At 40.7% G+C, this 15,566-nt stretch overlaps 1 protein-coding gene across 5 annotated transcripts in view; it reads right to left on the reverse strand.

Moving 5' to 3' along the window:
- lims2 (LIM and senescent cell antigen-like domains 2) overlaps positions 1 to 14,059 on the reverse strand; it is a 29,391-nt gene extending 15,332 nt beyond the window's left edge. Inside the window, exon 1 of one of the 5 annotated variants that reach the window (XM_070837666.1) lies at positions 1,095 to 1,495. In XM_070837666.1, coding sequence (XP_070693767.1) covers positions 1,095 to 1,288 — 194 coding nt within the window. In that variant the 5' untranslated portion in view covers positions 1,289 to 1,495. Of the gene's footprint in view, positions 1 to 1,094; positions 1,514 to 7,018; positions 7,316 to 13,908 lie in introns of those variants that run through there. The other 4 variants (XM_070837668.1, XM_070837667.1, XM_070837665.1 and 1 more) reach the window with 4 other exon arrangements.
- Positions 14,060 to 15,566: the final 1,507 nt, after the last annotated feature.

Raw genomic sequence — 15,566 nt, forward strand, 5'->3', positions numbered from 1 at the left:
CTTTACTACTATTGTCTGTATCAGTTAGTTAGTTTGTGTTACTATGTGAGTTTGATGTATTTAAGGGCTAACCCGGATCAAACACAATATTTGTATAAGATAAAATAAACAATTTAGTGAAACAGTGAACCAACAACTTCTGTCTTCTGCGAGATAAAATTACTGTTTTTATTAATGGAGTCTGGTGGCTTTGAACTGAGCGACATAACAGCTGTTTCTGTTTCAATATAAAAAAGATCTTACAGGCCTATCTCTATATTGATCCTTACTGTAACATTGTCAGACACTAAGAATAACAATCTGGCAAAAGTGTGCACTTTGTATGGATGTACTTTGATCTGATACGGTTACCCTGAAGGATGACATTACAGCCATCCTGGCTTGTTCTTGGCTGATCTACTGGAAGACCTTTTCCAAAAGTTTTTGTACCTACCAGTTATTTCACACCCTTACTATGAAAAAATAGAGCCCTGGTTTAAAATACCAGTGTTATCCTTAGAGCAAATCAAAGTGGTTGGTGGACCCAGCTACTATCAGAATTCTTCACATTCTGTAACAGTAAGCTCAGCACAGTAAGTGTGTGAGCAAACCGAATTCCTTAACACACACGTCCACTGACCCGTATCTTTTTCCCTGTGCTATTATCAGTTTAATAGGCATGTCAGTTACCAAAATGTATTATTCTTAATCTGTGATGGTATTTCAGTGACATAACCAGGCCAGGGAATGAAACCACAACTCCTGTTCTGGTCTATGTTCCAGGATCCTCACTACAGTTGGTCTTTGAAGAGTTTAGGTTTTTGTAGGATGAGGTTTCCCTGAGAATGAAACAGCTTCTCACACAAAACATCTCCATCATGCTACAATCAGTGTATGATCTTTAACTGTTACCCTAGTAGGTTTTCTTTGGTGAATCATCTTCTACATACAGTAGTAAAAACAAAACACATTCACTAGGTGTGGTTTAAGGACCAATTTCCAATAATCAGATTTGTTTTACCTTAAAGGTACGTGTCGTCATCTGGACAGACCTTTATCATGGTCGACAACTAACTACAGCGCTTTAACCCCCATCTTCTAAAGTGCGTACTTACAAGCGAGCATAAAAATCACAAAACTCCTTATAGACTTTGACATCGCTCTTTCGTCTCTGAGACTTGGACACCGGGACCTCAGCCTCTCCCCCGTCACTGCCACAAAACCTCTGGTGGTAACCATTCATCTCCCCGTGTGGAACTTCTCCATCCTCTGGGATTGACGGCGGCAGGGCACGACCATTCATCTCCATGCTCACGCACAACAGTCCCAATTAACCAATTAACCAGTTAACCAAAGCACGCCGATAGAGATCCTCTGTGCTTGTTTAATGTGGGTTTCCAGTAATGGGTATGGCAATCCGGTAAGCAGCGGGAGCTGTAGTCCACATAGCAAGAAGGAGACCGAAACACTGATCAGGCTGCACTGGGAGTACTCTCCCTCTCTCTCTCACACACATACACACACACTCCCTCTTTCTCTCATTCCCACGTCAGCTCTTTCTCTTTTTTCTCTCACACACACACACACACACACACACACACACACACACACTCTGTCTCCGCTCCTGTCACATTCGCTGTCTATTCTTGGGCAGGTTACTGGAAGTAAAGCTCCCACCCTGACGCCTGTCCAGACAGACGTCACTTTGCTATCACACAGACACACAAATACACACAAATTGCATTTACTTCGCTGTATTTCTAAAAATGCCTCCCTAATATCTACAGTCGATGGCTAATATCTACTCATGCTGTCAATCTGTGTGTGTGTTAAACAGCTGGAGCTCTCAGCTTTCTGAGATTTATGACAATGTGGCTCCAACTAAGTAGGAATGTTGCACAGGAAAGCAGAGAAACTAAAGTAGTAAGATACTAATGAGACAGGGACAGCACAGATAAAATATTACTGTTTATTTCAGCCATTGCATAAACACACAAGAGCAAGAAATCGAGCAGCAGCATGTTTAGATAAACATACAGGGGCCTCCTGATGTGAGGGACGCAAGTGAATTACAAAGTGTGTCTGAATCTGAACTGATTTGATGAAGAATGTTTACACTACTGATTTCAACTGCATGCAAGCTCCCTTTGTTTGGTCTGGTCTTTGCACACTTTCACGATCACTCTTTCCAAATACACTCTGAACTGGCAAACCATGTCATGCGATTGTTTATGAACTGCTTATTTTTGGCAGTAAAGGTCCAGGACTGGATTAAAATGCAGGAAACAATGGACAAATTGTCTTTTCTCAAAGTGAACACCTCAGCAGCAACTCTATCTGAAGCTATCTGGAGCTGCAATCATAAAATAGGCTAATCGTCCTTAGAAATCCCATATTGGTCCAAATTTAGATATCCCTTAAAAGCCATAAATCTTTAGGTGGTTAAACTCAACTGGCTTCTCAAATTAATGACCACTTCCCAAACCATCAAAACAACATAAAGACAGATCCGGAAATACACTCCAGTGAGCCAAACACCATTGGAGAGCAGCTGCTGTGATCATCCAGCTAAACTAAGGGATGTACAATGAATAAATAAGTTTATTAAGAGTCAAATGTTCAAGGCGTGTGTGTGTGTGTGTGTGAGTGTGTGTGTCCAGCTGAAGCATGTCTCTGAGTGCTTCGGTTAACGGTCTTCTACATTACTCCATCATTCTACAAATAGACACCTAGCGGAGCCTCAACTCCAAACTAGGTGCTGGCAGCTGCTGTTTTGTGTCTGTGTGAGTGAGAGAGAGATTTGTATACACGGTAGGGCCAACTCTACCTCCCCTGAGCGGGTCTGCCAAACTGCATAAAACATCCCAAGTCATTCATTCACATGTTTTCATTTAAAACCAGCGTTTTAAAATTTGGGAGCGGTGTGAATTGTTTCTTGTCTTGTTACTTGTCTGAATCACATTAACACTTTTTAAAAATCTGTTTCGGGGCTGTTCTCTGAACACAAGCAGTAGTGTTTTGTTCAGTGGTGTGTGATGGCTGTCTGGGCACTGAAATGAATGACATAATGAGCCAAACATTTCACCAGGCACTATCTAAAGCTCCAAGACATTTTCCAAAACAGAACAATGACTGCAGAAAAGTCACCTGTCCTCAGCTGGGGCACTGTTGGGAATCTCATCCACCGGGAACCAGTGTTGAGTGACTGGGGTACAATGGACAGAAGGGTGGGTGCTTAACAGGAAACACATGTAATCTTTCCTCCTGATTACAGGCATTGCCATGCTGCAGGGTGTTCCACCTTAAAATTGGAGCTCAAGAACTACTCAGCTCCCTGGTGTTCAGATTAACATAACAACTGAAACTTCAGCATCGATCAATATCAAATATATATACATGACAGACAAAATAGAATTAGAGTAAAATAACCTGGTCGAGGCTAAAAATTGAACTGCACAGGATCTTTATGACCAACATCCGACTACTATTGACAATTGACAGTTTTCGACAGAAATAGAACAAAGTCAAGGGCTGGATACCAACTTTTCATACTTTTCTGGCACCAACCACATTGTTTTGATACTATAGGATACCGGAAAATGCCTTGTCAAATTATCATACCGAAGTTGTAAATCTCCTGAAACATAAAACTAAGAAGATGAGACAGGCAACTTAAGCTAAACCACATTATAGGTTCATGTTTTTTGTTATGAAACTGCTTTGGGTGTGTAAAAATGTTAAAGAGCTGAAAAATAAAACTAAACAGTGATTTTCTTTTCCATAAAATGGATTTGATAAAACTCAAATTGACAAAAAGTATTGTTCAAGAATCAGTATTAAAGTCTCTGTAGTGGTGCCAGTACCGGTATTAAAGATTTTTGAGTGATGCCCTGTCCTATAAATAAAAGTGGCATAACATGGAACGTTTCTTCCAATGACAAAAAGACAAACCATGCTGTTGCATCTGCTTAAACACTTAACTCTGTTGTGACAGTTAGTTTCCAGTTTGCAGTATCGTTGCCAGTGCCAACCACCTACCATGGTACAAAGAGAGCACAATGTCACTTTCAATGATAATAAACGAAGATAAAATGGATTTTGGATTTTGTTGCCTCATCTATCAGATCCAACCATTCGATTTAGTCTTAATGTACACTTACTAACAAACACTAGGTGATCTACTGTAGCCCTTGCCTGTGGAAATACTGCAAATAGGCTTGTGACACTGTTTTGTTCGCTGGAAGTTCAACTTAACAATTCTGTCAGATAAAGGCATAATCAGATACTTTGGCAATGAGACAGAGAGAGAGAGTCAATCTGGGCTTAAAAATGGCTACAGCAACTGTCAGCAGTTGACAAAGTGTCTCTGGTGCTGAACACGCTGCAGGATAGGATTTTGGGACTTCCTTCTGGGGTCAGTAAAGGTCACAGGTCGGGTCACCCACACCAAAGACTTGAAAAAGGAGGTAGAAAATATACTGTTCCAGGGAAGTGACCTCTGTAGCTCTTATAGAGGCAAAGCCATTCGTTTTCTAACAAAGGGGGGATTTGTGCATATTCTCATGTGGGCTTTGCTCCCACAGTCCCAAATATTTAACCCAATAACACACAGGCAAGCATTTTCCTTAGGACATTTTATATAGTGTCCCAAAACATGATGCTGCTCCTCATATCAGACATGAGGTCTGAGGATGAGGATAAACTTCACTTAATAGATGATTCATTAATTTGGATTTGCCGCATTAGCTTGTCTTTGAATTTTTAGTTTTTCAATTAAAGCAAGACTATGTAACTTTTGATAAATTGCAGCAACAGCGGCCTCTGCTGCCATACTGGGTCATTCTGTTGATGTCTGAGCAACCAAGGGTATCGCTCGATTCTAATGAGAGCAAAAATATTTAAAGGGGAACAGACTTCGACACTCAATTAGGCCAGAGAGCAGAGGAAAACCAAAAACATCTGCACCCACAGCAGTTAGACTCATAGTTGGTGGAGTGTGACGTAGTGCCGTAGAGTGTTACACCCTTCCCCTGGGAGATCGTACCCACTAAACCAAAGACAAAGACTTAACATAATGCAAGAACGGGCATTCGGATGTTGTTATTTGAAGGTAAAATAGTTGCATGATGTTGCTTTAGCCTGCTTTAAAGTATTTTCCTAGTATTGATTTTGACTGTCTCTATCTAGTTTCAGGATGGATTAGGCCATAAAATAAACAGGATTCCCCAGAGCCTGGGGAACTCATTTATAATACAGGACATTTCTGTTTAAAATGAATTCATTAATCTAAAAATCTGTCTGCAGACTCCATATGAACATTCTCCTATCCAAGCAAAGAGCCCGACTCTCAGCAGGTGTGAGACAAGCAGATTCAGGCCAAAGAAGCAAACCACACACACCCTGCTCACACACCCACACTCTCCCTCACACACTGTGTAAACAGCAACCATGGCAGCACAGGCCTGAGGGCTGCTCATAAGGCACAGACAGTTTGTACACTAACACAAGCATGCACACACACATGTAACACTCGGTGACACACACACTAACTGTGCTGACTTCAGTGACTGTGCAAACATAATTCATGACTAACATTTTCTTTGTTTTGCACCTTCTGTTCCTGACGCCCATTATGACCTGCAATGTCAAGAGTCCATTCCCGTCAAACTGTTCAGAACAGACTGGAACAGCAACAGCCCAATACATACTTTATTAATACTGCAATAATTACCTTTAATTTATTCTTTCTGTTACAAATGTAATACTAGTGTTGCTGATTAAGTTATTCATTTTGTCACACTTTGTAAATGAAGCAAATGTTGGACATCATTCAGTCTGCTCTCGCACACGTAAAACTTCTTTGAATCCATGGCGTGTTTCACTTTAGGTCTGCATTGATTAGAATGGTGGAAGAAGGCAGATGGTTGCAGACATACTGTCATTCTGTTTTTATGTGAAATAACAAATCAGTTTAAGTAAAAAAAAAAAAAAATCAAAATTAGACCAAATTATTTTTGCATCGCATGAGAAGGAGGGAGGCAGCGAAGCTAGAAACAAAGAGTTTGAGGACTCACTGGGGACACCTCTAACGAGAGAGTTCCCTCTTTCTGCCCACATTCCTCACATTGCTGCATTCCTCTAATCACTTCAGGATCACACACACACACACACAGAAAGAGAGAGAGACAGAAAGAGAGAGAGAGAGAGAGAGAGAGAGACACACTTAGAGACAGAGACAGAGACAGAGACGTGTTTGTGAAAGGCCGAAAAAGAACATCCAAAATTGTCTGATTGTATTGTGAAACCAATATTGCAAAAGTCTGCACATGTTTTTTTATTGTCCATCACTGCTGGTCACACAACTCAGAGGAATTCAGCCAACAGCTGCAGTATTTACTCACCAAACACTCCACCACATCTCACCTTATCTTCCCTTGTCAGTACAAGACAAGAAAATGACTTTTCTTCAAAGGTTCTTTGGTAATGATGTGGTTTCTGTAACAACACAGACCAACCCTCTCTGATTCATTACATGATATAGCAAGTGTCAGCTCTAGCTAAGGACAATAAAAAGACCAACCCAAAATCAAAAAGAAAATGTGGTGATAAGTCAACATTGATAGCACGAGATTAGACCCACTTTTACTACTTTTCAAAACCAAAAAATTACAGTATTTCAGCCTTTGGAGATGCTGGACATTCTGAGAGAAATTAAAAAAGACACGTTTTACGAAGACACTATGGTTATTGTTAAGTAGTTCCTTACAGCATCATAAAGTTTCTATCTGTGGTCATTTTAACTATATTGTGTGCAGCATTAGTAAACTGTGTCTTGTACTGCATGGAAGAGCTGAAAAGTGAAGTGTCCACTTACAAACTGAGAACGACACACGTGCAGGTGGTAGACAGAATATCAGCCGCACAACATGAAATATGAAGTAAGACAATGAGTTGAACCGATTTCTTAAATGTCGTCCCATCAATAATTTGACATTTCCTCTCACACAGAAGACTAACGGCCGCACAAAGGCAGACTCACCTGAAGCTGTCCCCGGCCAGACTGCCATAGCTGTCTGGTCTCTCTTGTCTTCGTCTGTACAAGTCTGAGTTTGACAGTTCTTTCAGCCTCAAAGAGTTCATCTCCCCTTCGCCTCTCTCTCTCTCTCCCTCCCTTCCTTCCTTCCTTCCTTCCTTACCCTCCTCTACTGAGAGAGCTCACTGTCTACAGAAATAAGAATACGCCAAAGAATGTGTGTGTGTGTGTGTTAATGTTTGAGCCAAATAAAAAGATTAAGCCTTGAGCTGCTCTCGTTCCCTCTCTCAAACACACCTCCAGGGCTCCCACCCTTGAGGAAGGACATATGCAGAGGTGTGGTCTCTCAGCCTGCACACCTATCAAATACTGGTTGCTCCTCCTCCCCCTCCTGCAGCAGGTAGACTGGGAACGCCTCAGGGAAAAGGAGAAGGAGTTGCAGAAGACGAAAGAGGCGCTGCCCTTTCTGGCCTTTACTCACACAACCTCTATTTACCTCCCACTTCTCTCCGTCTCATTCCTCTGTTTGAAAAGAAAGTCCGAGATGGACAAGAGAGACAACAAACAACAGAAGAAGAAGAAGAAGAAGAAAAGGCTACTCTCCACACACATAGATATGCTGATAGTAATGATAACAGGGCTTCTTACATGAAATAAAGATGCAACAATCATCACCGATGAGGTCAGTATCAGAGCTAAAGTGATACTGAATGTTTGAGGCTAAAACCAAATCAATACTTCAGAGATAAAAATAAAAAAAATCAGCCAATACTTATATGTTTTATATATATCATAGTCATCAAAGAATCCCTCCTGCTTGGTCATTAAAGAGCTGTGACAAAGACATTTATGTACTAAGACAGGACATTTAAAGTTAAACAATACTGACAGACACAGTAAATCCAAATACAACAAATACATAATCAAATTTGACTAAATTTTTTTTAAAAACCCTTCAGTCAGCATCTCAATCTGAACAGCAGCTTGTTTAGAAGGGTGGGAACAGACAGAGCAAGTAAATCTGCACTATAGTGAACAACGCCATCTAATATGGACACATTTAGATGGAGCATATTCTTCAGCTTGACTTGAGCTCCTCTTTTGTAAACTGGGAGATTATTTCCCAGCAGAAACAACAAACTATTGAAAAAGACAAAATGTCAATCTATGAATTATTCATCACAGCGTTATGTGGGAACAAAAGATGCTCCTCTACGGTCTCAAAGCAAAGCAGATGCACATTTTCAGATGGAGCTGAAAGTTGCCTCTCAGACAAAACTAATTGAGCTGTGAAGTCATCAAAGCAGGGACAGGATTGGTCAGAGGACGTGAAACCAAACAAGCAGTGAACACAGCTGTAAAATAGAGCATGCAAGCTGATCACCAATCTAATTCTGAAATTGCTTCTTTAAGCTAACTGTGTGTATTGTGAATGCAATCAGTCAACATCTGTCATTACAGGTATTACACAGTGTGTGCCACTTTGATGATGGTACATGGATGTGGGTGGACTGATGCCTGAGGAAAACCGTGTCTCCACTCAATATATACAGTGAAATGCCAGATGAACAGTTCACACTATGCAGATTCACCTTCTGCAGCTTGTCCTGACCTGTTCAGCATTCCACATGGGTTTGACAAAGACACACACACACACACACACACACACACACACACACACAGACACAGACTGGGAACATCAGCTCATATCCTGCTGCCGCTGTAGCACAGTGGGATGGACTGACATGTCTGAGTATGCCGTAACATTCACGATGAATCATAGCTTTAGACGTTAGATTTGAGTGTAACTCACTTACAATTCAGCCCAGTTGGGACATGCATTCACATCAAAAACTGGTCCGTGTCATACAGTCTAATTTAAAATGGCAGGTACATATATGCCATCTGTTCTGGACTACACTGTTTAAATGTACGCAGTGTGCATCTATATAAATCAATACTGAATTGAAGTTGCATGCAGCTCAAGACCAATGTCTCTGCAACATGAGTGCCACTGTGTGGGCAGCACGGGTACAACAGCTATTCTACACTGTTGCCCATAAAGTTGGAATAAAATGTTTTTTACCTCTTTTCATGAAATGATTGTGACAATGTGATTTATTCTTGATAAATAAAGTGTATACCTTCTCAACTTTATTGATCAAACCAAACATATCACAGTGAAACTTAAACCACAATTAACCTTTGCAAACTGTGTATTCAGGCGTTAATAGTGTAACAGTGTATCACCAGCTACATAACTGCAAGCCTACGACAATGTAATGATTAAAATACCTTCCATGTACAGCTGACTGTGGGACTACTGTTTGTTGGATTAACCGCTGCACCTATTCTTTTCATCTACTGAAGTATCTCATTGCTGCAGTGATCCTATTCTCTACATGACGTATTTATCATTTATCTAAAGAATCTTGGCATCATGCAAACACATTAGAGGAAGTATTCAGACGAGGACGTGTCCAGCAGACCAAATGCTGAGCAACAGATTGCAAAGATTTATGCAATAAAATACTTCCTTATAGCTGGACGTTCCTCCAAAAAAGTACACAATACAATATGAAAAGTTATACTGTCATGCACAGCTCCATAAACGATGAAATACCAGAGCTGTATGTCCCACATTGCAATTACAAATAGTCATAACAGTGATATAAATTCATCTTACCAACGTTTTGAGTCAAACTGTTGTGGGGATATTTAAACCGTTGCTAAAGTCTCTTTGCTGTCACTGCAAACACTCTACTACTACTACTGCTGTACCGTATTGCTGTTATCTCAGTCCGCATGGCCACATCACTTCCTGCTTGCTGAAATGTATGTGTATGTGTGTGTGTGGGGGCGGAGGGTGTGTGTGTGGTAGGGTGAGAATGTGAGTGTCCATTTGTGCCTATGTGCTGTCTGTGGCAAACGTGTGGATGTAAAGCCAACACACATATTTCTAGCCCTGCGTGTGTGGTTTAGGCCTTTGGCTGCCACACTGTCCGTCAGGATAAAGGAGGGGTGTGAGGAGGAGGAGGAGGAGGAGGAGGAGGAGGGAGATTGTGGGAGATTAAAGGCGGTGTAGAGAAGAAGAGGAAGGACCAAGGAGGTGTCAGGAGGAGCAGACACCCGTCAGTGATAATCAAGTAGTTCTCATAGATCTGCCATGTTTAGTGTTTCTCCAGCTTCTATAGAGGAGGTCAAAGGTCAAATCCAGTGAGCACACTGACAGCCACATTATAATGGTTGTGTGTGTGTGTATGTGTGTGTGTGTGTGTGTGTGTATGTGTTGTTAACTTAAAGGACAATTCCACTATTTTTCAACTCCTATTTTTACATATTTTGGATCGAAATAACCAGTAGGTACAAAAACTTTTGTTGATCCAGTCGATCCAGGCTCAGATTGTTATTCTAAGTGTGTTGATAACGTCACAGAGAGGACAGACATCGATTCAAATTCAGACAACTTTATGTGTCCCCAAGGGGCAAGATAGCTCTCCCTGTAAATATATCCATACAACAGATAACCAATAATTAATAATTAAGACAAGAAAAGCATATTATGGTAGGCCAGCAACCCTTGTCAAAAATGAAGTCTGGTGGCTTTGAACCCAGCGATGTAACTTACAGGAGTATTTCTGTAGAGATCCTAAAAAAATGAACCCTTAGTGGCCATTTGATGGAACTGCCACAAAGGATTAGATTACAGTCATTGTGGCTGTAATGAAACAATAAGCCTTGAAGCCACCCTTAAACACTGAAATGTGTGGTGAGAAACAGTCACAGCATTAGCAATGTGTGCACAACCAGTATTAACATATTAATAATAGAGAGCAAAACATCTGCAGTATAAAAAGATGTTTTGAGATGGAACTTAAAGTAGCATGACACATAACTAAGTCACTTTACACACACACCATGGAGGAACTGCTTAAGGACCATTGCACAGCCAATTGTTCCATACTTCCTTCTGCATCTGTCAGACTGTTATCTATCACTGGTGTAGTAGACACAAACTACTGTACTATGAAGAAAAACTGTCAGTGTTTCAGTTCTTTCTTATTGTCGTCCCACAGACAGCCCTTCAAAATCTCTTCCTATAAACAGAAACCACAATGTCTCACAGCAGTGTGGGTCAGCACAAAGAGGAGAACAGTAATACATCTGTTTGGCCACAGCTTATAGAAATAGCAACTCCACATATAATATAATCATGGATTTCAAGTTTTTATGACTTAGTATCTCATACAAATGACCAGGAAGTCAATTTTCTGACTCACAGACTTGTAGTTAAAATACACCACATGCATGTGACAGTGCCTCCTTGTGGTCTTATTTGTCATTACTGAAAGCAGTGATCCTACAGCAGGAGCCTTATTGTTTCCTGTGCTGCTCTGTTTATTTGCTGCAGCAACCAAATGTTGATTCATAAACTGATACCAGCGAGTGAATGTGTTTTAATGTAGAGACAGTGGTAGGCCTTCATCGTGCTTCACGGTTAGGGAGGCTCTCAGCGACTAATTTCCCCGTCGATTTAACAGAAATATGAATTTAGATGAGTCGACTAGTGGTGAGACATGATGTCATGCTGGGTTGGAGTGTGGTTAGCAGTGCTAGCACTAGCAGCCTGCAGGTTAATGTACACACGCCTGTGCTGAATGTGGTCGAGTGGTTATATACCAGTTTATTCTCACACACACACTTTCTAGCTCAAAATGCTGCCAAACCATGCTGGTTTATTTACATTCGGGCATTTGTTTACATCTGGGTATTACCACGAAATAGCATTAAACACAGGTGGCTGCGGAACATCTTGACAGAACATTTGTACAGTGTTATATACTAAATATTAATAATTAGTTTAATTTACTAGTTACAGTAGCTACGTTTAATTGATTAATTGCGTGCATTTCTCTATTGCAGAGCATTAAGATCATGGGACATCCCAGTCCTCCCATGAAACCTCAACAGCTACTAGAAACCCATCGTACCTCATGTTTAAAGTCAAGAATTCAATGTAGCGTCAATAAGCTACGGTATGTGTGAGTTGCAGGAAACATTTCGTACTCCTTCACACCACACGCAGCACGTTAGTATACACACACAGTCCAAATCCTACATCACACAAGCTCTTCCAAACAAGGACAAGTCCGCACTGGAGACTGGGACATTCTTCTAAGCTGCAGTTGTATCAACACAGTGTGGAATCAGATATAAGTGTAATGCGCTGGGAATGCAGCAAACCTCAGGCCTTTAAAAGACTTGCCCTCCTACAGCTGTAAGCACCAGAGTGCTTTATGAAAGCCTGATTCATCCAAGGCAATAACTAGCTCGGCAGTGCACAGAGCAGCATTCACACTGGTGGAAAAAACACTGCTCTGAATAAAGCAGTCCCCGGGGAATGGATGGTCAGGAAGTGGTTTAGAAAGCTGTAACTACTGTCCAGTGTGGACATTCCAGTGAAGGGAGGAGGCTGATCTGCAGAAAATGAGTGAACGTCCATTTTCCTATTTCAAAGTGTCCACTGCTCGTCTGTGTGTCTGTCTAATGTGCAAGTGTAAGCTGTCATTAAAGCTGGTTTTTTCATTAATTTTCATTAAGTGTGGTCAAACCTCTGATACAGCTGTCCTAAACTTTGCCAAAGCAATCATTGCCTTTGGAGGAAGTTGTCCAAAGCGTGGGGATTTAATGAATGGAAATATTGGGGGGGGGATATAGTGCTCTTGGCTATGAAGTCTTCTAGGCAGACTGGTTAAAAATGCAACAAATGTATTGGGAAGACGTTTCTGAAATCTAATGTGGATTTAGTATCATTATCATCCAGTAAAAGTCTTAACATCCACATCTACTAACACACAAAGGCTGAGTTTTACTATAGTTCTTAAGATGTCACTTTATTTCATTGAATTTAGCTTAATTGTTTTATCAAAGCACAATATGAGACTTTGCTCATCACACACGTGAAGGATCTCATCACGTCTGAATTGTTCAGCAAGAATAATGAAGTGAAAAGAAATGATTAGGATTATCAGGCTACATAAAAGAGAAATCTGATCATAATTTGTCAGAAAGACCACTAGTACAATAATTCAATCCATCTTCAAATGAATAAAACTGCACTGATCTCCTTGTTATCTAATGCTGAGGCTGAGCAGACCTAGGAGCTGTCAGCTGTGCCTGTTGCTAATGAATTTATCTGACCTCAATGATACAGCAGTTCTCCATATCTATTTTGTTGCATTAACAAAAATAATAATTAAATTTACACTACTTTTAGACTTGCAGTCCATTCTGTAAAACATGTGGGTGCTTTATAATCCTGAACAACAGCACATACAATGCAATGGGACACAGGCAGCTTTAATAAAAAGTCAGAGGCCTTACAAACCAAACTCCAGTCAGTAACTCTATCATTTTAACTGATCGACAGTCCAGAAGCCTTTTCCCCACTACATGCATCTGATAAACAGCACAAACATACAGTCTCAAGAGAAAAATCACATCTGGGAATACAGTAGTATTAAATACGGTAGCTTTGAGTCGGGGGGTGGCGCTAGAGAGCAGTTCAAGAGGCCAAGTTGAGATTGAAGCTACAGCTAGCAATGAATGTTACATTAAAGAAGCTAAATTTACACACAATGACTGTGTAACTAAACTTTCCGAGACAACAGCTACTTTTTCCAGTGCACAGCAGCCTTTATACTGAAATAAAACACTAACCTGGCAGATTTTCTAGGGTTTTTTTCATGAGTAAATTACAGTTTTCCAGCCCATGAGAGAATGGAACAAACTGGAGCAGCGTTTTTCTTTTTTCTCTTCCAGGGAGAAACTGTCAACTTCCCAACTTCCCAGGCTAATGTCTCCTTCAGGGAAACACTTTTAAACTGCTCACCTACCCGTTAGTCATTTCAGTGACGCCGAGCATCGCTCCGCTCTCTCCCCGGACCACACTGGGGGTTCCTGGCCTCGGTCGCAGATGTCCAGATGTTGTGGAGTCCGGGATGCACCGTTTTCACACGGCGGGCAGAATGGCGAGAGTGGGCCTCTCCTCTGTCCTCCAGCCATCAATTGACCCTGAACGCAACACCGCACTTCCGCTCAGGATCTTCAAAGTAAAATGCTTCTTCAAAATGTGCTACAATGATCTCAGATATCTGCTTTAGTGCAATTAAAAACATTAAAGTGTAAATACTAACTAATTAAGTCTCATTAAGATCTTTTTAAATATCATATATAATGATTTTACAAAACCACTTAGATGTGTAAAGATAATTTAGGAATGTAAAAATAAAAATTAAATTTTTATGTAGTCAAAGTTGGGAAGCCTTTCAGCGACATAATGTTCACATGTTCAAACGCAGATCATATACGATAATAATCCTTGTTTTGGTTTCATATCTATTGAGTTTCCTTGTTTGTGAATGACTCTGTCAACAGATACACACACAAAGTCTGTTTTTACATGAGTGATTCCACTAATAAGCTTTTTACTTTCACAAGGCACATTTTGACTCATCGCAGTAGGAAAAGCACAAGTGAAAACAACAAAAATAATGGTTGAATTCTATTTAGCTGCATCAGTTTCAGTGTCCTAATGTTGCGTATGCTGGGCCACTGACACTTGTAGAAAACAGCTCCATTATTATCATTAATGTTAATAATATCCGCTGTGCCTCTCTTCTAAACGTCTGATACAAAAAAGGGTTCATGTCTGACACAGGAGGTGATCCCCTCCCCTTTGTTTTTATTGGCAACAGAAGCGGTGTATATACGGAGTCCATAATACATTTTTCATCTTGATTTGTTTTCTTTCTTTCTTTCAGCACTGTATTGGTTAATTTTGTTGTGCACAATGAATAAAAAAAATTTAGAAAATACATAATGTTATAATTGTCTATTTGGCAACCACTTACAGCTCCCTGGCTCTGATCAGGTTGTTAAGGAGGAGGTTTGGTAACAAAATCATGTTTAGAGCCCCAAAATGAGACTACAAAGGTATTGGAGTGTTTACGAACATGCTTTTTGACCATATAGAACATTCTTTTATTGTGAAGGGCGGAGCGCTACTTCTGTGTGTGTGTGCTGCAGCTTCTCACTCAGCCTGAGAGCCTCCACCGCTGGAGAATCGTAATTCAGCTTCAACAGCCAGAAAACGGCAACACCCGCCCTGCGAACAGGACGTGCTCTGATTGTATTTGTTATGACACTGAAGCAGGCTGCTGCTCCTGCATCCTCACATCATTTTACACTACAAAGCTCAGAATACACGGAAAGTCGTGGAAAGTGTGACTTTCTGATTTTCTGTGGACCGGAAACTGTTGAGAAGTTTAACGTGGCGAATGGGCACCGTGAGGAAACCTGCCCCACTCCAAGAACTTCAGTTTTGATAGTGAGGTTTAAAAACCGTCCACAGGATATCAGAGACTGATTCATGTTGAGGATTTCCCTGCTGCTGCTTTGCAAAATAAGAGAATAAGGACAGATGATATCATCAAAGCAAAGTATAACATTGGGAAGAGCTGGATCACATCACAGTCAGGCGTTAATGATAGTG

This window comes from Pempheris klunzingeri, chromosome 10 (assembly GCF_042242105.1).
Source record: "Pempheris klunzingeri isolate RE-2024b chromosome 10, fPemKlu1.hap1, whole genome shotgun sequence".
Taxonomy (NCBI): domain Eukaryota; kingdom Metazoa; phylum Chordata; class Actinopteri; order Acropomatiformes; family Pempheridae; genus Pempheris; species Pempheris klunzingeri.